This window comes from Nothoprocta perdicaria, unplaced genomic scaffold (genome assembly GCF_003342845.1).
Source record: "Nothoprocta perdicaria isolate Ctin4 unplaced genomic scaffold, notPer1 scaffold_24, whole genome shotgun sequence".
In the NCBI taxonomy this organism is placed as follows: domain Eukaryota; kingdom Metazoa; phylum Chordata; class Aves; order Tinamiformes; family Tinamidae; genus Nothoprocta; species Nothoprocta perdicaria.
The window spans coordinates 1,194,926-1,222,799 of record NW_020455466.1 but is presented as its reverse complement, the minus strand read 5'-3'; the positions used below and the strand labels follow the sequence as shown (position 1 = coordinate 1,222,799).

Genomic DNA, 27,874 nt, shown 5'->3' with positions numbered 1-27,874 from the left:
TAGGTGAATACAAATTCCTGAGATGTTAAATATAAATACATTAAGTCTAATACTACCTTGATATTATTCCCTTTCCTAAATCCCCTACTGCATGTTTTACTAACAGGGTTAATTATAATGAGAATGGTTTAGAGGAAGAAGCTATTCTGTGACAGCACTGGAAATGAGAATACTGTATGGAAGCAATTCTTGGACAACACTGGAGATGAGAATACTGTGTGCTATAAAACTTGGAAACGGCACTTCAGGGTGTAAATATTTCCATTTACACTGATGAGAGCTGTCCAATAAAAACTGCCTGATTAATTTTTGTATGTACAGGGAAGAAAGTTCAGAGAGAGCTGACCAACACAGGAATGAGCATTATTATAGGAATGAATTAGAAAGCATTCATATAGTTAGTTTGTAGAAAGTTTGATGCTGACTTATCCAACTACAGATGCTAAAAAGAACAGCTTTGGAATCCAAGGCTAAGCTTTTTAAACATTCCCTGTAACAACAAATTATAACAAAAAAATTAGCGGTCAAGAAGTGAAATCTGGTATCTTTCTCTTCCCCTGCATGCTGAAGATCTGACAAAATTTTCTTGAGGTTTGAAAATATTAAAATTAAAAAAGAATTTTTCCATTGCTATTCCTCCCAGGAGACACCTCCCGTTCCTTCAGGAGACACTAGAGTACTTCAATTTTATTCTGCTCATGCAACTAATAGCAAGAACTGGGACAGACTATTCCTGCACAGCATGCCAAAGGAAAAAGCAGAAGTTACAGAGAGAAGAAAGACTGGCTTTTTAACAACCCAGCAAACATAGGAAATGGCTTTGCATTTAAGGGAGAGGTTTGGGGATAGAATTATTACGCCACTCCTTTTYGCTAGAATAATCAAGAGCTAACTAATGAATATTGCAGAAAATTACATTTTCATTGTCAAGTTTCTGAGGAAATACACCACTGAGATGAATGGCAGCACTATGGACCTCAGGAGATATTTTTGCAGGGTTCTGCAGATCTAAGCAGAGAATTTTATCAGCTACACAGGGTTCACAGAGGGGAGCTCTTGTTTACAAATCTATGAACTTGAATTTGGTTCAGCTACATTTTTTTCACATGATGAAAGATTGGTTTCTGGAACACAATAGTGCAGCAATAATTCAATTCTGCAGCATATTTCATGTGCCCAGAATACCAGGGTACTGCTTAATTTGCTGAAATGGAAAAAAAAAAAAAAAAAAAAAGGTATACTTTGGGCAGCAGAAAATGAGCCTTCGGGGCCACAGCCTGAGAGACACCCCCACCCTGCCCAGCCCAAGCCCAGTTTCAGTGGGACCAGGGTCGTTACTCCCTGTCCCACAGCTCTGCAGCAGGGGTGGACTCCAGACCTGCCAGCCATCAGCCCCTGGCCCTGTCAATCGGCACTGATACCTCTCCATCTCCCCAGCCATCTGCAGCTTTTCATGTTGGACCGTCGGTAACTCTCCATCTCCACTGCAGCCTTCGTTCTGGTGCTGATTCTGCTCCTGGGATGTGCCAGTGTTGATAGGCCACAAAATCAAGAGGCCATGCTGAGAACCACCAGCCATATCTCTAGGGAACAACATGTATAGACATCTAGCCCTATGGAAACAAATCAAAACCATTATTCAGCTCTTGCTCTTGGACTGACTGTACTCCCAGTCTGCATCRACAGCTATCAACATCACTGCCTGTAACTATTATCACTACTCTGTGATTACCTCTTGATAACCATCACTTCGGAAGGCCAGTCCTTATCTATCCTTATCAATAGGCATCTACATTGATCCTATTGATCAACTGATCAAGAGAATRATTCTTCTCCACAGCCATCTACAGCTTAACTGTTTGGACCATTGATAACTCTATTTCAGCCAGCATCTATAGCCTGCATTCTTGCACTCATTCTGTTCTTGGTATGCACTGATGTCCACCAAACATTGACCATTCATGGTATCAAGAGGCCTTGAGGGGTATCAATTACCAAATGCATTACTAGGGAACGACATCTATTGATAACCAGTCCTACCAGTAGGCACCCATACCTCTCCATCTRCACAGCTACCACAGCTGCTGCTCTTGGACTGAGTTTGCTGAGTTTGGGAGGCATCAAGGGTGCCCTGGGTGCCCAGCTCTGTCACAGGGTCCTGCCAAGGCCTGGTCCTGCCCCGCCGGAAGCCCCCAAATCCTTGCTGCTCCTGTCATTCAGGTTAAGAAACTTGGGGAAAAAATACAGAAAAGAAAGGAAAAAAAGCAACATATTCAAATAATCAGGTGGGAAAATAGCTGCCCTTAGCCTGCATTAAGGACCCAAGCAAAGGCTTCAAGCAATGTTTCTACAGAGTGATTTACACATTTTTTTTTTTCCAGCAGCCGCTTTTAGCCTTTTGAGATAGATCTCAACATGAGGTCTTCCTTCAGGCACCGAACCTGGAATGAATTTAGATTCTGCATTCCTTTTCCTACTTTCAGGCTACCATGACAGGGGAGAAACCCACTCACAAAGCAGCTGCAACTGGAACTACAGTTCTGGTGAGTGGAGTGGAGCATGTTTGCTGGGAAGTCTCACTCCACTTACTGTGAACACTACAGCACAATGAAGGGAATTGCACTTCACTGACTGCTTTTGCCCATGTGTTTATGCTGTCAGTAGAACAAGGTGTTCTTTTTTTTTTCAGCCATAAATTGGCAATGTTTCCATAAAGATAAATGTACATTAAMAGCCCATGATCGTTGCTACAGTAGGACAAAATCTTATTTTTTTTATGGCAGGAATGGTTAGTGGTAATTAGCAAAAATGAGAGAAAGGGTCGTCTACGCCTCAGAATTTCCTCTACCCTAGGGACTACTCTTTTTCCTAACTGAAGAAGAGCAACCTGTGAGCTTAGTGCAGTCAGACAGCTACAATTTCCACTGACACAACCCGTGGGACTAAGCTCAGTCATACAGACAGGCTCTGCAAACAAGCCCCAGCAATGCAGTTACTATCAACCACAGAGAAAAATTAAGGTAAATCCCCCAAAGCAAAGACAATTCTGGATGAATATGCTTCTCAAGACTTCTTTTACCCTTTCCAATGGAGAAACAATTGCAAGAAGATAGGAATGTTTGGGGGAGCTTGACAGTGGCCAGCCTGGCATGAGTGCCTGGGACAACACYGGAGATGTTGGGTACCTGCTCTGCAGGGATCTTGTGCCCTCCACCACTGTGGGTGCAGCATGTGCCCATCCAGTCCTGAAAAGAAATTCAGAGTATGACAACACGTCATGTTAGCCACCTCATGGCTAACACATAAGCTCAGGGCTGAAATCTGTTTGTGTGATAAACCACGTGACACCATCACTGGCACATATCTGACCAAAAGGCTTCTGAAAAACCCAGGTGAAACTGGAGCAGCACCTGCCGTTAGGACAGTTCTGTTGCATGAGGCTCCTCCTTCCCTGAAGGCTTCACTGCGCACGCAGCTCAGTCGTGCACACAGGAGAAAGGTGGCTGTGCATTTTAAAAATCAGCAACACTTCTCTATTTACTTTTAAACTATGGATTTTAAAGGACTTTAAAAAAAAGGTAGGTAGCTATCAGGGTTAAAAATTCACAGAAACGTTCAAATGAACTAGGGGCCAATACTGCATCAAAAGCCAAAGAGACTCAAGTGCTGTCGTAAACATTACTCAAGGGAAAAATCAGGCACAGGAAGATGAACTACAATTACCCCAAAGCAGCATGGTAAGCTGACAGGGCCAGGAACTGAGAGCAAACATTTCAATTCCCAATCCAACACATTTGTTTACTAGATACTGTTTCTATCCYAGCACGGTTCAACAAGAGCGCTGTTACAAGTTAAAACCGATACGATTAAAAAGATCAGCAACCAAACAACTCCAAAATGGTGGTGGCAATTCAAGGGGCTGCCCAGAAAGCCTCTGCATGAGTAACAAGCATGTTTCCTTTTCTATTCTACAAGTTTCATATGTAATAATATGCTTTACTCTCCAAACACCTCAGTGCCAGGTTTCATTTCACTTGCAGTTGTGAAAAGACAGGATTCTTCCATGAAACCTAGTGGTATTAAACCATACAGGCCTACACACAAGATCAGCAGCCAGGCAAAAAGGTTTCTCATGAGTATACACCCCATCTCCAGTATGGGCAGCATGTGGAGACTGGAAAGAATCACCAAAACTCAAATATGTTTCCAAAACTACTGAAGTAAAAAAGAGGGTTTGCTATGGTTGGGGAAGAGTCCTCAAAGACAAATAAATGGAAGTCACTGTTTCAAGGTGCAAAGAATATATTGAAGGTGAGTAATATTTTATTTCATTAAAATATATTTTWAAAACRTACTGTGTAAAAGAATTAGGATTCTCAATAATTTATTATTTACATTAGCAAATTCTGTTTGTTATCCTACAGATAGGAATTAAAATTCTGCAGAAAGAAGGGAGCTGTACCAACTTCTTCAAGTCCRAGCAAAGACCTGGTACAAAGAAATAAGTCCAAAGTCCCTTCTTCTTTCAATCCCTTCCAATTCATTTTTTTTGCAATTATATCACAAAAAGCTCAATGAAAGATCATGGTGTTGAGCACTTGCAATTAGAGCTGGGAGTTTAGAGCACTCAGCAAGAGAGACCCCCAGAAGAGATGTTAACGTTGCACTACTCAGTAGTAAAGAGACTGCAGGGTCCAATCCTGCTCTTGTTTCCGTTGGCCTAACTCCACTGAAATCAATGGAATTACATGACCATGGGGCCTGCATCCAGCCTGACAGGCATTTCTCAGAAAGCTAGACACACTCTTTGAACCAGGTCGGCAAGGGAGAGAGTGTTTTTCCTACCACTGTAGATACACTGTAGCTTATCATCACTTCTCAGTCCAAACACACCATAAATCTCATCGGCTACCTCCCCATTCTCTGGGGAGAAACACACATAGGGAATTCCCTCTGATGTAAACAACTGTAAGGACCATTCCCATTTTCTGATCCATGTGACACAATTCATATCCAGGTATCACAGCTTGCACCATTCATAGCAGGGCAGTTCAGCTTTCCCATCAGCTTTCCAGAACTCCGAAATCATTTGGGTACCAAACGTTACAAACAGTCCATTGCAATGCCAGCCACTTTCTGCTTTACTATTTCAGGAAAAAGCAGTCATCTCTCCAGTGATTATACAAGAGCCCGTGACTAAAAGAAGTAAAGCAGTCAGTTCATGTGTTCTCTTTCCTGGAGGCACTCAATGGTGTTTCTGACATCTCGTGTAAGGCACCAGTCATCTGGTAGCTAGGGAAAAAGTGACCTGACAGGCCTGTGCTAAGAAATTGCAGAGGGAACTGACGAAATCCAGCTGTTTTGTTCCATCTTCTCACTTACACAGCATAAAAAGTGTGGTTGCTACATCCTGAGAAGCTTCTGGTGGCGTCCTAAAAGAGGAAGCTTCAGCTTGCACTGCAAGGTCAAGGAGCAGGAGTGACAGCAAACCACAGCACGTGGTTTGAAGGCTGTGTCAGAGCAGCAGTTGCCATGGACATTGTAGAGACTTCCTTGAGCCCAGAGGCCACTGCTGTCTTGCTTTCAAGGGAGTTTGTTGTTGGCAGTGAAGCAGCTACTCCTTTACATGATGTCTCCTTAAAACACAGTGAAGCACTGGACCACAAAGCCACCTTTGTGGCGTCCTTGCTGCAATTTCTCTGTTCTTGGTCAGCCTGTATAGCCTTGTTCACAGAGATGCAGTGTTGGAGACAGCAGAGCCTATGGACAAAGAGGTCAGCTGGATGCTAGAGGAGGAGGTCACTGGGAAACCTCAGTCCAGGATATCAGTTTCAAAAGGGACCAGGTGGTAGTATGTCAAGTTGGTGACATAAGCTGTTGGATCATCACTGTCTTCCAGCTCTGAGGTAAAGTCACTAACGCTTTCAAACCTAAAGAGAAAACAAACAAGCAGAAAAGGCATTAAGTTCTTTTTTTTTTTTTCATGTTAAGGTTCATGTTTCATTTTAAGGTTCATCTGCTGTATGGCAGACTTGGAGACCAAGTTCTTGATCTCTTTTATTGGCAGTCTTCAGTAAAAGGAACTTTGGTGGCACTTCCCTAGTATGAGAGAGAYTACTCACAGCATTTGTCCTTATAATGCCAGAACTTAGTAGTTCATGACACCTGGTTATCAGAATGATGATGCCTTGTATCAAAAACATTATCAATTCATTTTAATTCTCTAAAACTCTCTCTCCTACTACTAATAAAAGAACAATTTCCTTGGTCACAGCTTCTTTTTGCCAGACAATACCCAGATACCTCTAAAAGATTTTTATAAACCTAGAGTAGCTTTCATTGTGGCATATGAAGAACTTCACAGAAAGTACTTGATGTTGATCCCATCCAGCTCCTCACCACACACATGTATATAAATAAACCATAGGACCATGAGAACCACGGTGTACATCAATATATCATCTGGTCCTCTCTTTCAAAGGTACTAGTGATGAAGGAAGGAAGCTGGGAGCGAGCWATGGAAAAGTGAGTCATGCAGCTGAGGTCCACATTCTTCCATTTCATTCTCACAGTCTTTGGCAGCAACACAAAATGCCTCCATTCCTAGACAAAGGCAGAACGGAAACTGCTTTTGTTTTGAGTCTGAACTCAGAACTGTCACCCCTTTACTTTATAGATACCTTCCCTGCACTTGGCTTTTACACAAGGTCAAATGTTCARCCGGAATGGGAAATGATGACTACTGTATCCTTCCTACAGATTCTTGTTGTCCTCCCCACGGCATGAAATTTAGATTTTGACAACCAAAGACCATCCAAATATAAAAAATATTTCCAAATTTAGTTCCACTTGTTTGAGTATTTTCCTCCCCACTTTCTAATTTTTGTGTTATAATCAGATTTTTTTGCAAGGATTTCCCACTCTCACTCCCACACACCATCAGAAGGCATCGACTCATTGAAATCTACACTTTCCTCAGTAATACTGAGTAAAAAAATCCAGTTTCAGGAAGGCTAGAGAACATCTAGAAAACATCTTTCCTCTTCCCAGATAGCCTAACAGTTAAAGGAACTGCCAGTGTTTAAATCTTTGCTCAATTAGGTAATGGACTTAAACTGTCCAATTTTTTCTCTCATACTCWGGAAGATTTTGAAGATCTTGGATTCATTCTCATATAGATTGAGAAAAAATAAAATTGAAACTGAAAAATGGCACAAGATGGAAAATAATTTCTAATATGGTTCTTACCATAGGACATGTCCGTCTAGGGATGTTTTTTCTAACATCATTTTGGCTGACATACTTCAATTCTCTGAATAGCAGGCAGAGAGATGAAGATTTAAAATAATTTCATYTAAAATTGCATTTCACCTTCACAAGAACTAGTGAGACTCCTGCAATAAGGCKACTGAAGCCATCTTTCTCCAGCCTACACAACCTCAAAAATCAGGTAGAAGCACTGCAAGTTCCTGGAAAGGATAGTCTATGCATTCTGCAATGTATAGACAGCTTTGTGTTTTTTCTGCAGTTCTGTTTTGTTCTCATTACAGCTATTAGGACGACAGCGCTTTTGAACAGGAATCCAAGGATTTTCTCCTGCAATGCTCTGGCTGACTATTTACTGCCCAAGTACCTGGAGAGATTCACTGTGCTTAACCTAGTTCTTGTGCTGTAGAAGACCTGCTCTTCCTCAGTTTCACTCTGATACTGAGAGTTACTGCTCATGTTTGCCAGGAAGAAGAGGAAAACAGCTACCTGGATGCTCATGCTCTTCATGAGCACAACTCACAGGAGTTGCCCCAGTGTAAACAGGGTGTGAAACAAGGCTGCATTGCCTCTCATCAGCCTACATAAGAGTAGTATTTGAGAAGGACTCCTTCCATCAACATCTAAGCTTGAAGAAGTCCCACAGCAGTATATTCTTTCCCTGTTTAGACTACGATCTTGTTTCCCTGGACATATTGTGTATCTAACCCCAGCATTTCCGTTCTGCTCTTCGGCATCTCCATCCGTGGAGCACAAGATGCTTGTGACAAAGCAGCACTGCCCTGAAAACACATTTAGTACTGGAGCGAGTTTGCCAAAAAAAGCAACACGTCCAACTCCACAGCCTTTGCTGCCTGCTGCTGGCCAAGAAAGCAGAAGTGCAAACAGTCCTGAGAGGCGGAAAGGCACCTCCCTGTAACAAAACCAAAGCACAAGTTAGGGCGCGTTTTTTAACCATCTTTCCTTTCAGAAGGACTGCAGAGCCCTAGAACCATTTGCAAAGGCCTTTTTATGCCAGGCTGAGGCTGGGCACACTGGTTTCACCACATCTTGCAGCAATACAGTTGCACTTTAGAACAGGATGCAATGAGTACTGCCAAATAAAATGAGAGACAAAACGAATGCAACAGAAAGCAACTCTTTTGGGACAGCCGAATACGCATCTCCAATTTGTACAAATGCTACAGCTTCTTTTGTGACAAATATCAGATGTTTCAGCTCACAGACCACTCAGCACGCGGCACTGCGGAAATCCAGCAGCGAGGCTTTAGGGAAATGAATGTTACCTCCTCACATTCCAAGCGATTCTCTCCAAAAGATAAACGTTTGCTTTGCAAAATRTCTGATTCAAGCACATGTGCGGCCAAAACCTACAAGTCATGGAATTTAGTGTTGCTGAAAGGAAAAAATTCCCAACTGAGGATATACAAGTCCACAAGGGATTAACTCTACTTTCAGAATAGGAAACACCAATCCAATAAATCCAGTTTTACAGAGACCTAGAAGGAACTGCGTAAGACTGTGAAAGATTTAAAACTTCCTTTCTGGGCTGCTAACATACATTTACAGCAACAATATAGATTTTTTTTTTTTTGCTTTTTTAAAAACGAAATCTTTACAAATCAGCTGTGTAGAACAGTGTCTTTACTTCCCAGCGATGAAATACACCCACAGGAAGGGCAAATATAGCACACCATGTGCAACAGACTTTTGCAATTAATAAATTACTTGATTGTCCCCTGAGTCTCCAGTAGGATCACAGAGAGCCAGGCTGGACCCTGACTGCTGATTCTAGAAACTYGTGCCTACCATACAGATTTTCCTGGATTCATATATTCACATTTTCTGGCCTTAATATACTTTGACTCCCAATCCAGAACAGCCAATGGAACATCAATTCTGTGACAAAAGTTTCTGATCCCCAAACAGAAAGTTTTGCTTGTAACAGAGCAGATTTTTTAAAAATCRGGGCTGTTGTTCGTTTTGTTTCTGAAATAATGAAAAACAGAGAGGGTAAAGAAAAAGAAAATGAATATATCCTTTTCCTTGGCAATCTGCTCCAATGGCTTATGACTCTCAGCCCTAACAAATGATACACTATGAACTAAGTCAACTTCCCAGAAATCGGCCTTGGAGAGATTTTTTCCAGTGTATGGCTACAGTCTTGTGTTAAACTGCCATTCGCAGGACCCAGGTTCACAACAAGATGTGATAAAACCCCCTTTCTTCTGAAAGTTAATAGAAAGACTTCAAGTCATTACAGTGGGGCCAGAGCTGCACTCCAGCCTCTGACAAAACCCTGTTAAATTCTAAACCTCCCTGCAAACTGGCAAAGATCATATTTCAGCTGTGGCAAGGCAGAGCTTTATGTTCAAAGATCAAACTTCCAGACGCCTTTATTGCCATTTCCATCATTCTGACTGCCCTCATGACAGAGTAGGTCAATGTTTCTCATTAAAACTGTGTAAATATTTAGTTAGCTGAACCGCATTGACACTATTAAAGGGAAATATCAATCACCTGCAAAGACAGAAATCTGTAGGTGCTGATTTCCATGAATACCCATTTGTYAACATACTCCCTGACTTAAGACCTACATAAAAGCTTTATTGGTTACAGGTCTCTGACCTCAGAGTACCTACGGATAAAAGGAGGTGGAATTTACAAATAAGGTTGACCTAACTTCCCTCTTTCTTAATGCAATACATGTGTTCCAACATGCCACAGCATGTGGAGGCATCAGAGCAGCTGCCCAGCTTCCTTGATTAAGTTCAGGCCTGCGCTCCCTCCTCAACCTCTGAGGATGGTGTTTTGCTTCCCAAATTATTTCCATCTTAGTAGGACTTTTCATTTGTAAGGATGTTTCAGGTTTCCACACTTGGGTTCAAGTGAAAGCTCATTACAATTGTGAGAGAAAGAAAGAAATTTCTCCTGTGTAGTTCTCACTTGGCAGGACCCTGAGGACAGCCACAGCTTTTTCCATACAGACAGGTCGACTCTCCTTAGGGTCACAGTTCTCACTGTAGTGATTTTTATCCATGCTCCAATAGAAGGAGCATTGAGGCACTAGCAATGAGACTCTTTAACAAGCCCGAATGACCACCGTGCCAGCCTTGCTCCTATACAGASAGCAGCATTTTGCTTGGGAAAAAGGAAACGGCAGCCTATGTTAAGCTGATCAAATTAGTCACAAAAGAAACTGTACTCACAAGTGTTCTGCTGAATCCACGTCCACGTGTTTTTCTTTGCCATTGGGTATACTGTGGTCAATGACTATTGTTTCAGTGTTTGCTAAACAAAATCCATTCGATCGCATGATTTCTGCAGGGAAAAGAAAGGAAAAAGATTTCAATGTTGCCAGTCCAAAAAGTTCTCTAAAAAAAAAAAAGTTGGACAAGAAGTGTATATCATATGTAAATAACATGGTTATGAACAGCAATGTGCACCTGAAGTACACAAATCTGTACAGGATGGCTAAAATGAAGAGCAGGCCACACACCAGTTCCATAGCTTGTTACCTCTGCAACCTGCCAGATTTTAAGCAATTTTATTTTCATCACCAATTCATGAYGAAGAGATTACATTGTGGAACACTGCACATATCTTCCCACTGAAGCAAGATCCCATTTCAGTCCCATTAATGCCGTTGGCAAAATTCCTATCACTTTTACCAGAATGGCAGCTGGTCTGTTGAGTCGCAATCTTTCACTTCTCTTAATTGTGTTTTTCCTAGACGGACTTCCCAGGCCTAAGCCGATTAAGCAATTATAGATATTTCTATTGACTCACTACCAAGGGGAGTTTTTTTGCCTAAAAATAGCATTTGTTGYGAATAAGAAGTTAATCCCAGTCTGTATGACAAGAGAGGGCAAACAAGGCAAATGACAAAGATTTCTTCTCATCACATAACCTCAGATGAATGCTAGAGCCGGCATATTATCATATTTCTCAYTTTAAAGCAGCATTGACTTAAATAAGTTGATTCATGATTTAACTCAAAGTAAGAGGACTCTGTATTATGTCCCTACATTATCAGCATAGGCGAAAGGAAACTATTCTGTGACAGCAAGTATAGTAGGCACAAAAGATAAGTATGGGTAATCCCTAAGACCTTGCCYCAGGCAGACCAATTTCAACAATACAGTTGAAATAATGTGTGAGGAAGAGCAGAGGAGAAAGAAAGGAGGCAATTTTTAACTGTACATTCACATATTCCTACATAAAGGTAAAACCCTCCATACTTCTGTTGAAAAAGATCTCTGACTTTCAGTCTCTGCATCTTATTTGCAGGCCACTTTAACAGAGCATATGTGGGAATGGTAAAAACACTGAATCCCAGGAGAATCACACTTCATTCATGATTCATCCTGAGCCAACATCATTCACCCAAACAGGATTTACACCATAAATTCAAATTCAGCTTGCAGCTAAGAGAGAGGCCTCTTTCTCCCTTCCCCATCACCCATCACTCTGAGCAGGACCACGGCGGGGACAATTTGTTGTTTTAGAGAGTACAAAAGAGTTTTTATTCCAATTCCATTCTGCATATTGAATTATTCTGATTCTGCAGGCCGCCTAGAAAGCTGCTCCGTGCCCGACAGGAATGCGGCAGCGCTCTCCTGGTGTCCTTGGCATGAGCTAGGAAGAACAGCACTGATGTGCAGTTCAGATGCCTTCAGGAGTTAACATTTACTGCCATCTACCGACACCGCTGCCAGGCACCGAAGCCACTGCCAGGCTGCTGCATCCAGGTGAGGCAAACATCAATTGCTATCAACTGCAGCCACTTAAATGATGCGGTGGTCTGTACAGGTAGGAGAAAAAAAATCTTCCCCTAGTTTAATAGGCATGACTTGTCTATTAAAAACAATTTAGGATAAAACAAGATGTTGTTATTCAGCTAGGATGGTTTTCACAGCTTCTCTACRTACCGGCTGACTCGAGGGTTCTCTTTGTTGCCAGCCTCTACCTACCAGCTGGACACCCTCACACTGTGTTTATAGTTTCACTGTGATTTTCTTCTATCTGTCATATCAACCATGCTGTATATTCAGTCAAGCACATGCACACAGTGCCTGCACACTCCACAAGAATTCAGCGAAACCCTTCAAAACAACAACAAAAAAATCAAACCAGACCAATGCTGTAGTTTCTAGCCAATGCAACTCCAAAGATATTTTTCTTGATATTTGCCTGCTGGCAAAAGGAGCAATGTATCAGGTGGCTGTAGCCATGCTTTTAAACATGTCTTATAACATACAGTTTGAGGGCATTCATTTCATAACTGGAAGTCACTGTTATCAGAGTAGCAACACATTTCACATGGACACCACTGAATAGGCCATTGAGGATCAGTATTGAGAACACAGGCAGGCAGGCAGACACGCCTGAAACCCACGTTCAGCCTTTGCCTTCAGAAGAATGATGCTAAGAACCGGCACGTGAGAAATGCTAAATGCAATTTCTACATCAACTGGGACAACTCAGACATCATCCAAGCCTCTCTAGTCATAGATGGGGCAAGACATACCAGCTGTATCTTTAGCATGTTAGCATCCTGGCTGGCCATTAACCAATACACCCTTAATGGTTACAAAAACTAACCAATATTTCTTCCTAAATACTTTATGCACCTTGGAGGACAACATTGCATTGCACTCTCTGAAATAACTCTATTTGGTTGACATAAAAACAGCCACCTCGAGGCACTGCAGAGACTGCAGACTCTTAAAGTGTAGTCTGCACTTTATTTTAGGCCCAAAGGAAACTTTTCAATAGAGAAATACAGAAATAGGCACATCAAAGGTCCACACACTCGCTAACCACGGTCAGTAGTGGATTCAGAGGGGAAAGACTAAAACAGTGCAAGTATGGTATAAAACTCCTCTCCAGTACACCCGCCAGCAATCTGTGGCTTAGAGACTTCCTGAGCCTGCGACAGGTCTCAAGGCACATTTCTTCCATTTACTTGTCTGAGTCCTTTTGAAGTCATTTATGCTTTTGTTCCCACAATATTCTGATCCGCTACTTAACCGCTTTGTAGGACAACAAAACAGACTGTAATTCTTTTTATTGTTTAATATCTGTTACCTGACAGTGTTAATGCATAAACCTACTGTTCTTGTGTTTTGAGGTGTAAAGGGCAATGGGCTCCTGCCATTCAGTTCTATACATTTCCATCATACTGTCAACTCTGTCATCTCTTCTCAAAGTTGAACAACTCTCTATTGAATCTTCTTCATAGAGAAACTGTCCTTCAGCTTGAAGCCTTGTCCTTCATTTGTTCTTTTGCTTTTTTTTTTTTTTTTAATTCTGTTACATCTTTTCTGGGAAGGAGAGACCAGGATTGCAGAGTATATTCAAGTCCTTTCATCTTTTTTTCTTATCTCCTTTCCTTAGAATGCCCAATATCCTAACTGTTGTTTATGACAGCTGCTTAGAACTGAGCTTACATTTACATAAAACCGTATCAATATCCTCAGAATCTCTTTCCGGAGCAGTAATARCACTATCATGTGCGACTGTAATGAGGATTGCATTTTCCTCAGGCCCACTTGTTTCAACCATCATTTTAGTGCCTGTACATGTGCTGCATAGTTTGTTAAGAGAAAGAACGAGAGGAACAAAAAAATAAAGCAATTCTCGTTACCTAATTCTAAGCACTCTTACCTGATATTTTAACTGGACTTTGAAAGCTTGGCTGAATTTTATGGACATTGTCATTCTTTAGAACTTGATCCAAAGGAGATCTCTCAAAGAATGTGAGGACCACTTCAGATCTTGAATACTTAAAAAGAGACAAAGAAACAGACACCTGCTTTAAACCAACAGTTTTCTCTGTTCATTTCCTCCTTTGAAACTCTCGTTACTAAAACAGAAATACTTAGTATAAGCAACTGTATGGACCTATATGTAACTGTATGTAATGCAATGGACCTTGCACCCAGCACTTCTCCAATATCCTCAATACATTGCTGCTTCTCTCAGAGTCTGATAAAGTCCATCACTCTCTAATCTGCACAAGAGTGCATTTCACCACCCAGAAGGAGTCAGGATCTGCACTCAAGGTAGAGCTGGGCATACTCACCTTCCATGGCATGTTTATAATGGTCTTCAGAAGCTTTTCCACTTCATTAAGTCTAGCTTCTATATCTTGGGCTTCTTTTATTGTAATGAGTCCTAGAAACAAAGTAAAAAAAAAAAAAAAAAAAAAAAAAAAAAAAAAAAAAAAAAAAAAAAAAAAAAAAACCCTACACACTTTCATATGCACAAGATGTGGCATGACCTGGAATGTCATGTCTCCCAGAAATAAATCTTTTAAGCCATCCTGATGACAAAACATGTAGCCAAATTAAAGATGGGTGTACCAGCATGGGTGCAGGCCTGACAGATTCATCTGTTTGGGATTGTGTTCTGGAGCTGCAAGACAAGCAGAAGCGGAACCACCTACTCCCTCACCCACAGCTGCACTACACAGCATTCCCAGCAATGGTAATCAAACTGTCTGTTTTCTGCTTTCAAAAGCCATGATTCATCCATTTGCTGTCAGTAAAAGCCAAAAAAACAACCCCTCAAAAAACACAACCCACAGATAAGACCAAAAGACTAAACATAAGCTAAACAAAAGACTTCAAGAAGTGTCTTCTCTGAATGTAAATCCCAGTGGGTTTACATTCCAAAAAATCATCCCAAAGGATGATTTCTCAGTACCACATTCTTCAAGTGCAAAACAAAGTTTTGGGGGTTTGTTTGTTTCTCTAAATCACAGAATTATCACAGAGCTGTAGGAGGGATTATAATGGAAATTTTGCAGGGTGATGCAGTATAATGTTTCTAATTTTGAACAGCTCAATACAGGGAACCTCTATTGAGATGCTATATTTCACATGTATAGTTTGCAGGAAATTTGTAACTTCACTCTCCTTTAAGGGATTTAAGAGGAAGTAATAGAGATGATATGCACCCACAGGTAATATAAGGAGAACCTAGCCCTAAAGCCTCCTATCTCTCTAGTGCCCGTCTATTTGCCTCTGTATTTGTGTAGCCTTTCAAAGTAAGAATGCATATGGATCAAAATTTAGCAAACTTCATGACTGAGAAAAAAAAAAAAGGGGAAAAAAAAGAAACTGGAAAAAAAAAACCCAAAGAGAAATCCAAACAACTGGAGAAGATAAAGATCCAGTCAATAAAAATTGTCTAAATAAACATCAAAACTAAAAATCTACAAAAGAGCCTCTGACAAACCACTATACAGAAATTGTAAATGCTAAACTCCTCTCAGAGGACTTCTTTAAGGAAATGCATCAGTACCTCCCTGCATAAAAGCTGAACACACAGCTGTAAAATACACAAAAGGTGGGTGAAAAAAAAGCATGACAAAATGTTCCAGTCTTCACAAATCCTTGTTGTTTGTTACTTGTGTGACATGAGCACGTACAAACTTTCCAGACAAAGGTGCGAMGTCTAAGCTGTCGGCTTTAACTCTGATTATGGCTTCAAATAAAAGCAGAGATTGTCTCCAGAGCAACCAGGTTTATTTTGTGGTGTCCCACACAAAAATAGCCTTGCTGTGCAGGCTTTTCTAAGAGTCCTGCATTTTGCCTTCTTCGGCTGGCTTTGCTACCATTTCTTCCTCTCATACTGCTTTCCTGGCAGGAGACAAGGGCACTCACACAGGCATTTATGCAATGCAGCAGGGTGTCATTTTTTTTGCCTGGTGTGTACTATAGTTGAGTGACTTTGCAACAAAATTCTCTGAAATCGTATGAGCCAACTAATGCAGGCTGTACTAGCTGGGTTTTGCCTTGGCATTACAGGCCTGAATCACAGCGTGGTGCCCTTCATCTTCCTAACGACTGGGTGTGAGTGTGAGGTGGCCTAGGTGGGACTGCTTCACCCCTCCGCAAATATGTTCCCTTCCCACATCAGAATGAACTTCAAATCTCTCTGCAAAGTGTTTTCATCTTCCCAGAAAAAAAAAAAAGCTGCCAAATTCCTCACAGTTCAGGCTCCCACCTATGATGTTAGGGACACGCTGTTGCTCTGCTGCAGCCCACACCAGAGACATCTGAGCTAACCACCACGGTGCCGGCTACTGCAGGGTGCCCCTGCTTCTCCTGCCGCACAAATCCTGAAATATTTGGGCCAGAAACTACTGGACCATGTCCCGTGCTCCAGACAAACACCCTCACTACTGACCTACCAGGAATTTGGCCATAAACTGTTTTCTCTCAAATCCACCCYGGACCTCAGACTCCCAAATTAATATGTGTTGTTGAAACTAGTGTTTTGCAAGGAGGAGGGGTACTTTCAACCAAACAAATAAATTTAGAGCAGCAAAGAAAGAGGCCAAGAAAAAGCCCTCATCTCCTCAAAAAAGAGCATTCATACTATGGAAAAATTGCCAGGCAACTAAGGTTTTCTCTCATTAGTAATCAAGGAAAGAATCTGCAGCTCCATCCTTTCTATATCCTTTCTACATCCTTTCTATATTTTAGCCAGAGAAAGCCAGACCAGACCATGAGTGTGTGACACTTCCACAGATCACCCAGTAGGAGGTTTTACAGCTTCTTTTATTAACCAGGAATTTCCCCTCCTCTATATTGCTCTTCCTAGATCTCGGAAAAGAACTAGCCACGCAAACCCTCACTCCTTTTTGGAAACTGGCACAGAAAACATGTAACATCTGACATATTAAAAACTTCTAGTAATATAAGGACAAAAAGAAAAAAAAAAAAAAAAGCAGACAGTGTAGGAAGAGTAAATGATATAACTGCCTGGACAAATTCCCATGTACGTGTTTCATGATTACAGAAGCACAGCTTTGGGTTGTAAAAAGATGATGACCTTACACTGTTAGTCACAGGGAATTCAGTTTGATTGGGTTAAAGCTTTCCTCTTCAAACTCTAACAATCCACATAGATGGAAACCACTTGATTGGTTATATATATATATATGTATTTATGTATGTATGTATATGTATATATGTAAACCCTGTAATTTCTTCCACAAGAGCTACAAAGTTTGTGAAGCCCTTATTTATCGTCATTTAAGCGTCTCTGACAGCTAACAGATGCCCTCGTGGCTTCCCGTTAGTCACAGGCTACAACCCAGGCACTCACGGGATCACTCACAGCCCAGGCCCGGCCCAGGCCCAACCCAGGCTCAGGCCGCACCTGCCTGCGCTGCCCACCCAGGCGCAGCRGCGGCCCTCGCCCCGCACTGCCCTCCCTTTCAGCTCTTGCAACCCCTTGCTGTTATCAGCCACAACGCAGACAGGCTCGAGTAACACTGTGGTCTCACAAAGTGAAGTCTCCGGCGGCCGTTGTGGGTTCAGGTGCTCTCAGCCGCCCGCGCCGCTCRTTTCCCCTCGCGCACCACAACACGTCACTCCCTCTGTTTTGCCAGCATAATTAGTTGAGCAACAGGGAATACCTCAAACTAGTATTACCAAATATCTCACCTCAGAACACTCTAGTCTTAGCAGGAGAAGCAACACTGCAGGCTAGGACGCCTGCTTCAAAGTCCTTTCTCGCTCGGGCACTAGAATTGCACCCAAATTTTCCATGTCTATACCCATACTTTCTAACAGCTTGCACGTACTCATGAAGGGCACTACCCTTCATGGGGGTGTCTCTGCCATCTGTCTGTCTTCTTCTTCTGTCTTCTTACAGGAGCTTTAATGAGGTGGGGAAAAAAAATAAAAAAGAAGAAGAAAAAAAACAYGAGGCACGTGTAGGATCTCCTGACACTGCAGCACTTGACAAACAGCTGGGACACACGTGCCGGCTGACTGCAGATAAACAGCCCGTCACTTCCGCAGTTCATTAATCCTGAAATGACAACACAACAAGTTGGATCCATTCCGAGTGCACTGGCCACAAGCATAGGGTTTGTACGGCAGGTATGATGGTTGCTAAAGCCTTTCCTGTCCTTCCATTGGAAGTGGTAGACTCCAGGTACCCTTATTCTGATAGYTGATTCTAAAAGCAAAGACACAAATAAAACAACTAGTAGCAGGAGCCTGTTACACTTTCTCCCACATGTTCATTCCTGCAGCAGAGCTGGGAAATCTCTTAGTGAGGTCATGGAGAAACGCTGTTCTCATGCCTTTTCCTCTGCCCTGGCTGCTGTCTGACTGCTAATTGAAAACATGTGCAAACTCCTCCCAGGAAAACTTTGCTCTCTGTCTTGTTACACATACTGTGCTCGGACAATTAACTATCATTTCAAGTAATTTAAATGCTATAAACACCTATGTTTATAGGGTTTGAGGTAAACTGGAGCCCCTCTGGCTCCATCTTTACCACAAGACCTTTTGCCAAATACCACAGACTTCTAAGATTTCCTCACTCTGAGCACAAGGGAGAGACGTGCTAGGTCACGGGATGGAGAGCATAGGCGCACAGTGTCAACGGGGCTGGTGCTCACCTGTATCTGGGATATTTGCTTTAGGTACGCTTCTGCTGTGCACACAATTCCCCATAGCCAATGAGCTAATTTTAAGAAAGAAGGAGAAAATCCCTTTGACTTTTCAGTCCTCTTCTTGCCCGAGAGTCCCGGGTTGMTTCCTTAAGGCTGCATGAATAGGATTTGCCCACACAGTTAGCAACTTGACACATAGCAACACATCTCTGGAAAAACACGGCACAAACGGCAACACAGGCGTGCAGAGTTCTTCCTGCTCCAGGACCCCAGTGCCAGAGACAGCTGCAGGAGAACCAGAGATCAGGCAACCAGCTGTGTACCTGGCAGGCTGGGTCATGGCGTGGGAGAGAGGCCCAGGGCTCAAAACGACTCAGCAGAGGAGGAGAATGAGATAAGAGCCAACTGTTGATGTCAACACACAAGCCTTGATGGGCTTGTAATATTACTGCCCTGTGAACCACCAAATCTGCAACAAATGACCATTTGGCAATGACATGCTTTGATGCTGTATGTTTTTACTAAGCGATGGGGGACTGGAAATGCAGCGCATGCTCCATGGCTTGTAATGAAATCACAGTGCAATCTTGACGATCAATGTCTATGACGAGCAAACTGTTTCAATAATCCTCTAGCGTCTTTCAAGGAAGTCAAGTACATCTCACACCATCTCTAGGCRATGATACAGAGGAGTCTGTTTCTCTAGTGCTGTGTTGTTATGTGGAAGTTGCTAGGTACACATGACCTCAAACTGCAGGCAAACCCTATCCCTTCAGCCTGAGGGACTCTCCTGGAGACACTCAGTCAGAAGAGGAACAGACAAGAATGGCAAAGCAATCTCTTACTTTCTCAAAATTAATTCAGTRACTACATGCTGAGGTTAAGGTGAGGCTATTTTGAGAGATATATGTAAGATGGAGTGGAGTTACTATTAAATGTTGTGTACTGTACTATGTATATGAAGACTGARATATTGAACTGAGCTCTCCTTACCTGATCCTGTCCTTATGCCCTATGGGGAAGCCCACAGAACAGATAATAAAGTGAAAAAAAGAAACAGCAGATAAATCCAGGAAGAGATCCTACCATATTTTSCTAAACCTGTACAGCAAGAAAGATGTAAGGCCTATAGATTAGGAACTTGAGCACATCCTCATGGGAGACATGAGTCGATGAGAGGCAAATAGGGATTTCAGATCTTCAGGGAAGACACATAAGCTGTCTTGTAGAGATGCCTGTTATTCTACTCTCTGTCTTGACTGGAAGCCGTATGATTTCAACAGATGATATGTCCCTTTTCCCCAGCTTCAGTATTCAATAACATAGCTCAACCCAATTCCATGCTCAATGTCCTTTTTATTATTATTATTATTATTATTATTATTATTATTATTATTATTATTATTTCTTTTAAACCTTGTACCCTCATCCCTCCTTTGAGGGATGAGGGGACACTCATACTGCTCAGGATGAGGATGCAATGGTACGGATGCATAAAATCACAGAGTAATGAACACTGGAAGGGAGATCGGATTGCCATCTGCCTCAATACATTCCTCAAAGGAAGGGCAGCATCAAAATTAGGCTGTTTGTGGCCTTGTCCAGTCAAATCTTGAATATCCCAAGAATGGAGATTCCACAACATAATGCAGGCACTGAAGCTGCTGAGCTGGGATGTGGACGATGGCTGAAATGTGGCATCACAGCTCAGTTATCCTCCTATTTTACTCTTCTGCATTGCTTCCCATTTCCTTCCCTTTGCTGATCTGAGCTCTTCTCCATACTATTTCAGCTACCACCTGTCTCTRCTTCATGACCATGTTGCCTCTTTCCTCCCAGCAGTTGCCCTAGTAACATCCCTGCCTCCCCACAGACATGCGTTCCCTGAACTTCACTGTCTCAAAACTACCGCATTAGCAATCTAAGACTGGACTCTTAGGAGGAGAAAACAGCTCCCATCTGTTACTGTCTTGCCTCTGCATGGACAAAATGATGATCTATAAGGTTTGTTACAAGGACAAAGGACATCTAAAATTAGGATATTCAAAAGTTGAGAAAACTCATTTCACTTCAATAATTCTTCAACACCACAGGAATCTCATAAGTCCCCAAACTGAAGAGATCCAGAGAAGGGAAGACAATTAGGGATATCAGATCTCCAAGTACTAGAGATCACAATCATCACTTTTCTGTTCTTTGACAGTTATTTATGTTGTCTTTGGGTACCTCTGGTTTTCATCACCGGAGACAGGATCCTAGACCTAGCTATSGCACAAGTCTGACTTGGTCAGACAACTCTGCTTCCAGCCAATTCTCTTCAATGTCTCTTATTCTATGATATTAGGATGTTTCCTAAAACTGTGACACTTCTCTCAAGGCAGATTTACTTGCCCTGCTCTAGGTGCTCTAGGTGTCCCTGCTTGAGCAGGAGGGTTGGACTAGATATCTCTACAGGTTCCTTCCAACCTCAACCAGTCTCTGATTCCCCTCATGGAAAATCCATCCATCCATCCATCCATCCATCCATCCATCCATCCATACTTCCTTCCTTCCTTCCTTCCTCCCTCCCTCCCTCCCTCCCTTCATCTCATGTTCCCCTAAGCCATTATGAAGGGTTTGCTCTTCATGCAGCATCACTGATAGCACTCTTCTTGGTGGCACTCCCTAAGGAAAAGCTACAAGGGTATGTTGGAGCTGAAAAGACAAGCAGAGGGTAAGGGGTTTTGCAAACTGCTGCATGTTGTGCTGTCCTTCTTAAACTTGATTGTTGAGGGAGAAATTAGAGACAGAAGTGAAAACACACATGAAAGAAGGTACTATTTGTACAACCATTCGACTGAAATCCCCCAGAGCAGGGATTACAAAACTGAGTAACCACAGAATGGAAGGAAGTGACTGTGACCACTTGAACAGTGGCATGCTCAAGTAATCCTACAAAGCACAGGAGGTAAATAAAAAGCAGAGAAGCCCAGGTCTTCAGCTGATAGACACTCATTATTAGTCTTCTATTAGTCTTCTAGACTTCCCAGGARCTCTGGAAGTGGAAGGACAACTCCAGGGACACCTGGGACAGATGGACTGGACTAGCACAGCTTCTTGTTTAGATGCCTGATGAGCCACAAGAAATAGAAACATGTCAAAGAACCACAAGATGAAAGTGAACCAAAAAGAAGGAGCTTGTTGGAAAATGTAAGCTCCTAAAACCATTTTTAATCATGGTTTTTTATCAGCTGACGTCTACTAGGAAAAAAAAAAAATTCCTAATTTCTTTTCTTCTCCACCAAAATCCTCCCAGGCTTATTGTTTCAGTTCATCACAAAGAGGCAGTTTGTGCCAATCATGACAGAGGGCACTTCATTTATSTTCAGTGTTACAGATGCACCAAGAAASTCAACTAAAAAWAAAWAWAWAAWWAAATAAACAAACAAACCCCAGAAGCGCCAAACTTCAGTTATGCAGTACTGGTAGAGTCTGATAATTAAGTGCTGCATCCTTTGTCTGCCAGACAGAAGCTCTGAGCAGGCTCCACTAATGAACTGTTGACAGTGTCAACAATGCAAGCACCACAATAGATGTCACCCTTATGTTATCCTATTGTCACAGCCTTGGAACAGCTGCTGTCTGTGGAAACCACTACGTTGCTTCTGTGGAGTTCCCTCTTCTCATAAATCCAACTCGCAGATGGACTTGTAAACAACAACTGTATAATGCAGAATATATAATGTTATGAATACAACATTTACAGTAAACTATGCAGAAAAAAAAAAAAAAAAGAAAGAAACAACAGAAAAAAACCCACAGTGATCTTGGGTTGAATCTTTTCATCAACTACCTTCTGCTTCATGCAAGTCCTTCAAGCTGCAGCCCAGGACAAGCTGCCCATGTGCTTCTAGGTTGATGCACACAAAATAGCTCATCTTCTGCTTCCCACACAAGGCAACCAAGCTAGAGGGCAGACACAACCCACAGAGCCAAAGTTCATCACTCCTCTGTGTAGGACTGCCGAGGATCTGCAGCAGGTGAAGAGGGGATTCCTCTATGTCGTGATACAAATTTCTGCAAAAAAAAAATCCACTGCCACTGGATAACTTGTATGGGCTGAAAGAGGTTGAGAACCAAAACAGCAGAAGACAACAGAAAAGTTCTCATGAGCCATAGATAATGAGGGATGCCAACAGGCTTGGAGAGAAACTTGAAGGCAAAGAAGAGGAACAGCAAGCAATTCGGGGAAAGCAACTGGAACAAGAAACAGAGATAAAAATGCTCACCAAGAGCAGAGTGAGAAAAACAAAACACAGAGCAGAGTGAGTAAGAGGAGGGACAGAAAGAAGGAAAGTGGAGGGAGAGAGACATTTGGAAAAAGTGGTCTCATCTAGCAAAATAACCCTGTAAGACTGAAGCAACATTTTGATTTGACACCTTGGGGTATCTGAGCAGGATTACATACTACATGCAGGCACAACAGTGGAAAAGCATCTCAGCTTCCAAAAGGAAACATAACAGCAGCATCAGATAGTGAAATCCTAGCAGACAAGTATTGCCAGAAAACACCCTACCGCTCTTAAAAGGCAAAACTTTAAAGAGCTGCTAACAAGCTCCTCTGGCTTCCTTGTTCAGCATGTAAGGGCCTGATGCTGGCCACTGAAGTAAGAGGAGRCATTTGGCTGTATGGATTGGACTCAGTTCTAGGATAAATCTTAACCAGAAAGAAACAGCTTTTAACAGACTTAGATACTTAGAAGTACTTAGTAACAGTATATAACAGCAGAAATAAAAATGYGAACCTTACCAGGACTATATTTCATTTCTAGCATCTACTGGGTTTACTGCAACTATTTCTAAATCACTGAATTTAAGTCAGCTCCTGGGTCCGTGGCGCTGCCTTTCTCATGATGAGGTATTTAACTACACAAGTCATTCATTTGGAAGCTGCAGGCAAAACAGACAGATTAGCAAGAATTAGCTGGTGTTCTGGCTCTGCTAATAGTGAACTAGCCTGTGCTTTTCTGTGATCCTGTCTTACACATTTACCTAGGCCAAGGGATGCGCACATTTCTGAAGGGATGGGCACAAATGAAGTATCATCAAGTTACTGTAACACCACAGTTATTTAATATTTAATCATCCTGCAGGTATGCATATATCTAACCTTGTTTACCAGCTTTCTAGTAAGACGCTTTGTGTTGCTGAATGTCCTTGGCCCTCAGCACCACGGCACGCTCCAGATACACACACAAAGTGCCCTTTGCCATAGGCTGCCACTGCCTATTCAAGACAAGGGCAGGTTGTGTGAAAGCCACAATCTGCTGAAACCAACAATTAACTACTGCTAATACTGCTGAMATATTAAATAGTTCATCTTAAGACCTTAATAACAACAAATAGCTCAAGTTTTCCCTCCTCAAACATATCCCTTGAATGTTACATACTATAGTTTGACTAAGCCATAAGAAAATTCTACTTCCTTCAGTGCTACTTAAGCAAATCTGTASGAATGCAATGCAAATTTGGTTCGCAATGTTTTACCACTTCCTCCAGATAAAAGGAACAGCTAATATTCAGTAACTTTTGGAAAGCCTGAGCTAACCTCATGAACACTCCTCACACACATATATGTTTATGTCTGAACGCTAATGCTCACAAGAGTGTGAGTCTGTCAGATGTTTTTCTTGGGCTAAATACACTGAGCTGCAGTGGGGACAGCAGGACCTCTGCTGTAAAAAAAATAATTAAGAAATCATACTTGCCCCCAAAGTTTCCTGAAGATAGGGCATGCTGCATGCATTCCCTACTTACAGCCAAAGATTTGCTTAGGGGTCACTTGGCTAAACTAGATTTTTATGTATCTGCTATGAGGCTGCAGCCAGTCATCTTAAAATGCTGCAATGATGAAATGCTCTCTATGCAGAGAAGCACATCCATGTCCCATCCCTACAAAGCAATTTTCTTTAGAGCAGCTTAATTTCAAACAGAGCATTACTGAAACTGTGAATTGCACCGCGATTGCTTAGAAACTACCCCTGTCTTTCATTCCATCTCTGCTGCAAGGTTCACCCCCACCCCTACCCAAGCTGAATAGATCATGATCTCCTTACATTAGCTTCCCATTTCTCAAATCCCAGCCTGATGCTTTGCTCATTTCGGATTCCACTGAAGTCGGTACGTCTACTCCTGGAGATAAGGATAAGGGAAGGTTATTGGCTCAAGGTTTTACGCAGGAATTGAGCCGAGGAGGCTGCTTCGTGTTTCCAGCTGTTCCTGCACAAATAGCGCACGTTACCTGGGTCTGTCAAGCAGAGCTATCAGTATTCTGGTGCCAGTGAGTGCAATCCCATCCAGCTCCATCTGCGCAAACGGAGCCTCAGAGGTACGTGGAAGCAGTGGAATATTTTGCCAAAGCCGCATCAGGCTCCAAGGCCGGGGAGGAAGGTGCTGGCCAGCGACTCCGGGGAATGCCAAGGGCTGTGGGGAGCCAGGGCCCCCTCTGCCTGAAGCAGCGGCCAGGGAGCCAGCGTGGAGAGGCAGGGGCCAGGCCAAAAGGACCAAGATACTGAGCAGAGTCTGTCCCCAGACAGACCCAGCACCCACCTCAAGCTCAAAAAAGCCCAGAAGGACAATATTTGAGCTCCTATTTTCACGCTCTGCCTATTACCTGTGCTCTGGGAAGCCAAATTCAGTGATTCTGGCAGCTGTGCCTTGCTGGTCTGGACCCACCGGACACCCTATAAAGCAAAGGCCCTGGCGCCACGTAGTCCCTAAGTCACTGCTGCTTTGCATTTACTGCCACGCGACATTGCAGAGACGCAAGACCAGGGTGCTTCCCTTTGGGCACACACAGGCGCAATCAACCCTCCCTCTACTTTACATCCTTGCTCAGCAACCCAGTCGCTGGGGTCCCGGTCGCTGGCACCAGCCCCTACGGACTGGTGGGGACGGGGGGCGGGCGCAGGGGCTCTGCAGAGGAGCCTCCCGCTCCCACCTGCCCTCGTGGGGCTCACAGCCCCCCTGGGACCCACAGGTGCTCGGGCTGCCCGCCCCACGGCGGGGCCGCGGCGCATCCCCTGCAGCACTGCAGTGCTGCAGTCTGCAGAGGGCACTCGGGCCTCGCCGGCGCCTGCGGGATTCGCAGCGCGGCGGCCGAGCGGAGATGCCACATCCCAGGAATGAGGATGAGCCAGAGCAAGCCAGAGGAGGCATTTTCCATTAGCAGCGGGGCAAAGGACACTCGCTCCTGTGAGCGCGGCAGAAAGAAGATAAGGAGAGGAACACGGATGACCATGTTTAAAGTAGACAAAAGGAGAGATCCCGATAGAGGTTAGCGAGTGACAGAGCCCACACAACATATCGCACTTCAAATTCCTGTCAAGAGCCAAACTTGACAAGGAAACCCGGGAGACACCCTCTCGATGCCACATTCCACCCAAGGCAAGACTTTTGTGGAGTCTGCTTCCACAAAAGTGGGTCTCAGAAGTAAATCCAGCGGATCTACATCAGTGTAAAGGGTGCAAATCAGCTCCTAGCATTTCAGACACAGTCCGTGTGCTTACGAAGCTTCAAGGTAAACTGAGATCAGCCAAGAACTTGTCCATTCTCTCTGAGAGAAATGTACACCACAAACTGGCTTYTCCCCGGTCCTATTTAATCCAGCCATTTATGGGGTTACTCAGACATGTGGGGAGACTGCAAATGATAAGCACACATCACCTTTTAGATAGCTCACGGTCCACACCACCTTATTGGCTTGAAATATTTTAGAACAAAACACATAAAATGAACTTAAAAAAAAAAAAAAAAAAAAAAAGCCAAAACACCAAACAAAAATTAAAAGCAACATCCTAGAAATATTAGCAGGTACACACTGCTTCTGCACAGCTGGGCCCGAGTATGGGTGACATCCCCTGAGTTTGGTTAATCCATTTCAGAGGACGTCAGAGAAGAGGAATACGGCTTTAACTGCTGCAGCAATTCTGTGCTTGAAAGAAAGTTATGTGAGGAATTATTTTAGCTCCCTAGTTGCTCCATCCACTGGCAAGCGCTGCAGCTTTTTTATTTTTTTCCTCCTCCCTGTGGCAAACAACATACCAACGTGCAGAGATTCTTCAGCCGTGGCCCTTCTCCCGCCACCGAGTCCCCCCTGCCCATATCCCTGGGGATGTGGCAGGAGGGGGGAGGCGACAGCAAGGACCCTTTAGAGCCCCCAAACGCAGCCTGCGAGTCAACACCCCCAGCGCAGCCGGGGACACCCGAGGGACAGCGAACGGGGGGGGTCTGGGCACTTCGGAACCGAGACTTCACCTCCCTACGGGAGCGCCCACACACGCACTGCGGGGCAGCCCATCCCGTCCGCTCCGCAGTCACTAAAAATAGCAATAAATAAATAAGTCGGGAGGCGCCGGGAGGAGCTGCCGAGCCCCGAGGCCGCCGCAGTTTCCTGCCCCCGCGCCCGGCGCCGTCCCAGGGGCTGCGGGGCTGCCCGCGGGCCGCCCTCGGGCAGCGGCCCCGAMGCCCGCGCGCAAAAACCCGCAGGCAAACAAATAAATGAATAAACCGAACAAGCAACAAGCTCCCGGCTGCCGGGAGCTGCTCAAACCTTGGAGCAAGGGGGAGCGGGAGAGCTCGGGGCGGTCCTCGGGGAAGGAGTCGAGGAGGCGCTTGAAGAGGCGGCCCAGGTCGGAGTAGCTGCGGTGCAGGTAGAGCACGTTGCGGTCCGACCACTCGGTGCGGATCTCGTAGAACTCCTCCTCGTCGCCGCGGCGGCTGATGATGAGGCGGCGGACGCCGTTCACCCAGCAGCCGCGCACGAACATGTTCACGAGCGAGGTGCCCTCGAACACGGCCGAGGCCATCCCGGCGCCGCCGACGCCGCCGGAGGGCGACGCGAGCGCCCCGCGCCCAGCGCAGCAGCGGCAGCAGCAGGAGGAGGAGGAGGAGGAGGAAGGCGGGACGGGGGTGCCACCGCCCGGCCCGGCCCCTGCCCGCCGGGACGAGCCGCCCCACGGCCGCCCCCGCCGGGGAGGACGGTTCTCCTCCTCCTCCTCCTCCTCGGGACGGTTTCGCCACTGCCACGCACACGGCGACGATGACTTTCCTCCCCCGCCCACAGTGACCGTAGAAGTTGCTTCTTTGCCTGTTTCTTTTTTCTTTTGCTTTTTTTTTTTTTTTTTAAAACTTCCAGCTCGGCCA

General features: G+C 43.9%; 1 protein-coding gene across 1 annotated transcript; it reads right to left on the bottom strand.

The window, feature by feature from the left end:
• Window positions 1-4,435: 4,435 nt before the first annotated feature.
• On the bottom strand, window positions 4,436-27,537 carry PXDC1 (PX domain containing 1). The gene is made up of 5 exons (XM_026039756.1): window positions 27,282-27,537; window positions 14,354-14,445; window positions 13,936-14,053; window positions 10,476-10,587; window positions 4,436-5,930 (listed from the first exon to the last, which is right to left on the bottom strand). Exons 1-5 carry the CDS (start codon window positions 27,535-27,537, stop codon window positions 5,813-5,815), a joined length of 696 nt encoding a protein of 231 aa, XP_025895541.1. The 3' UTR covers window positions 4,436-5,812.
• Between the last annotated feature and the right edge of the window lie 337 nt (window positions 27,538-27,874).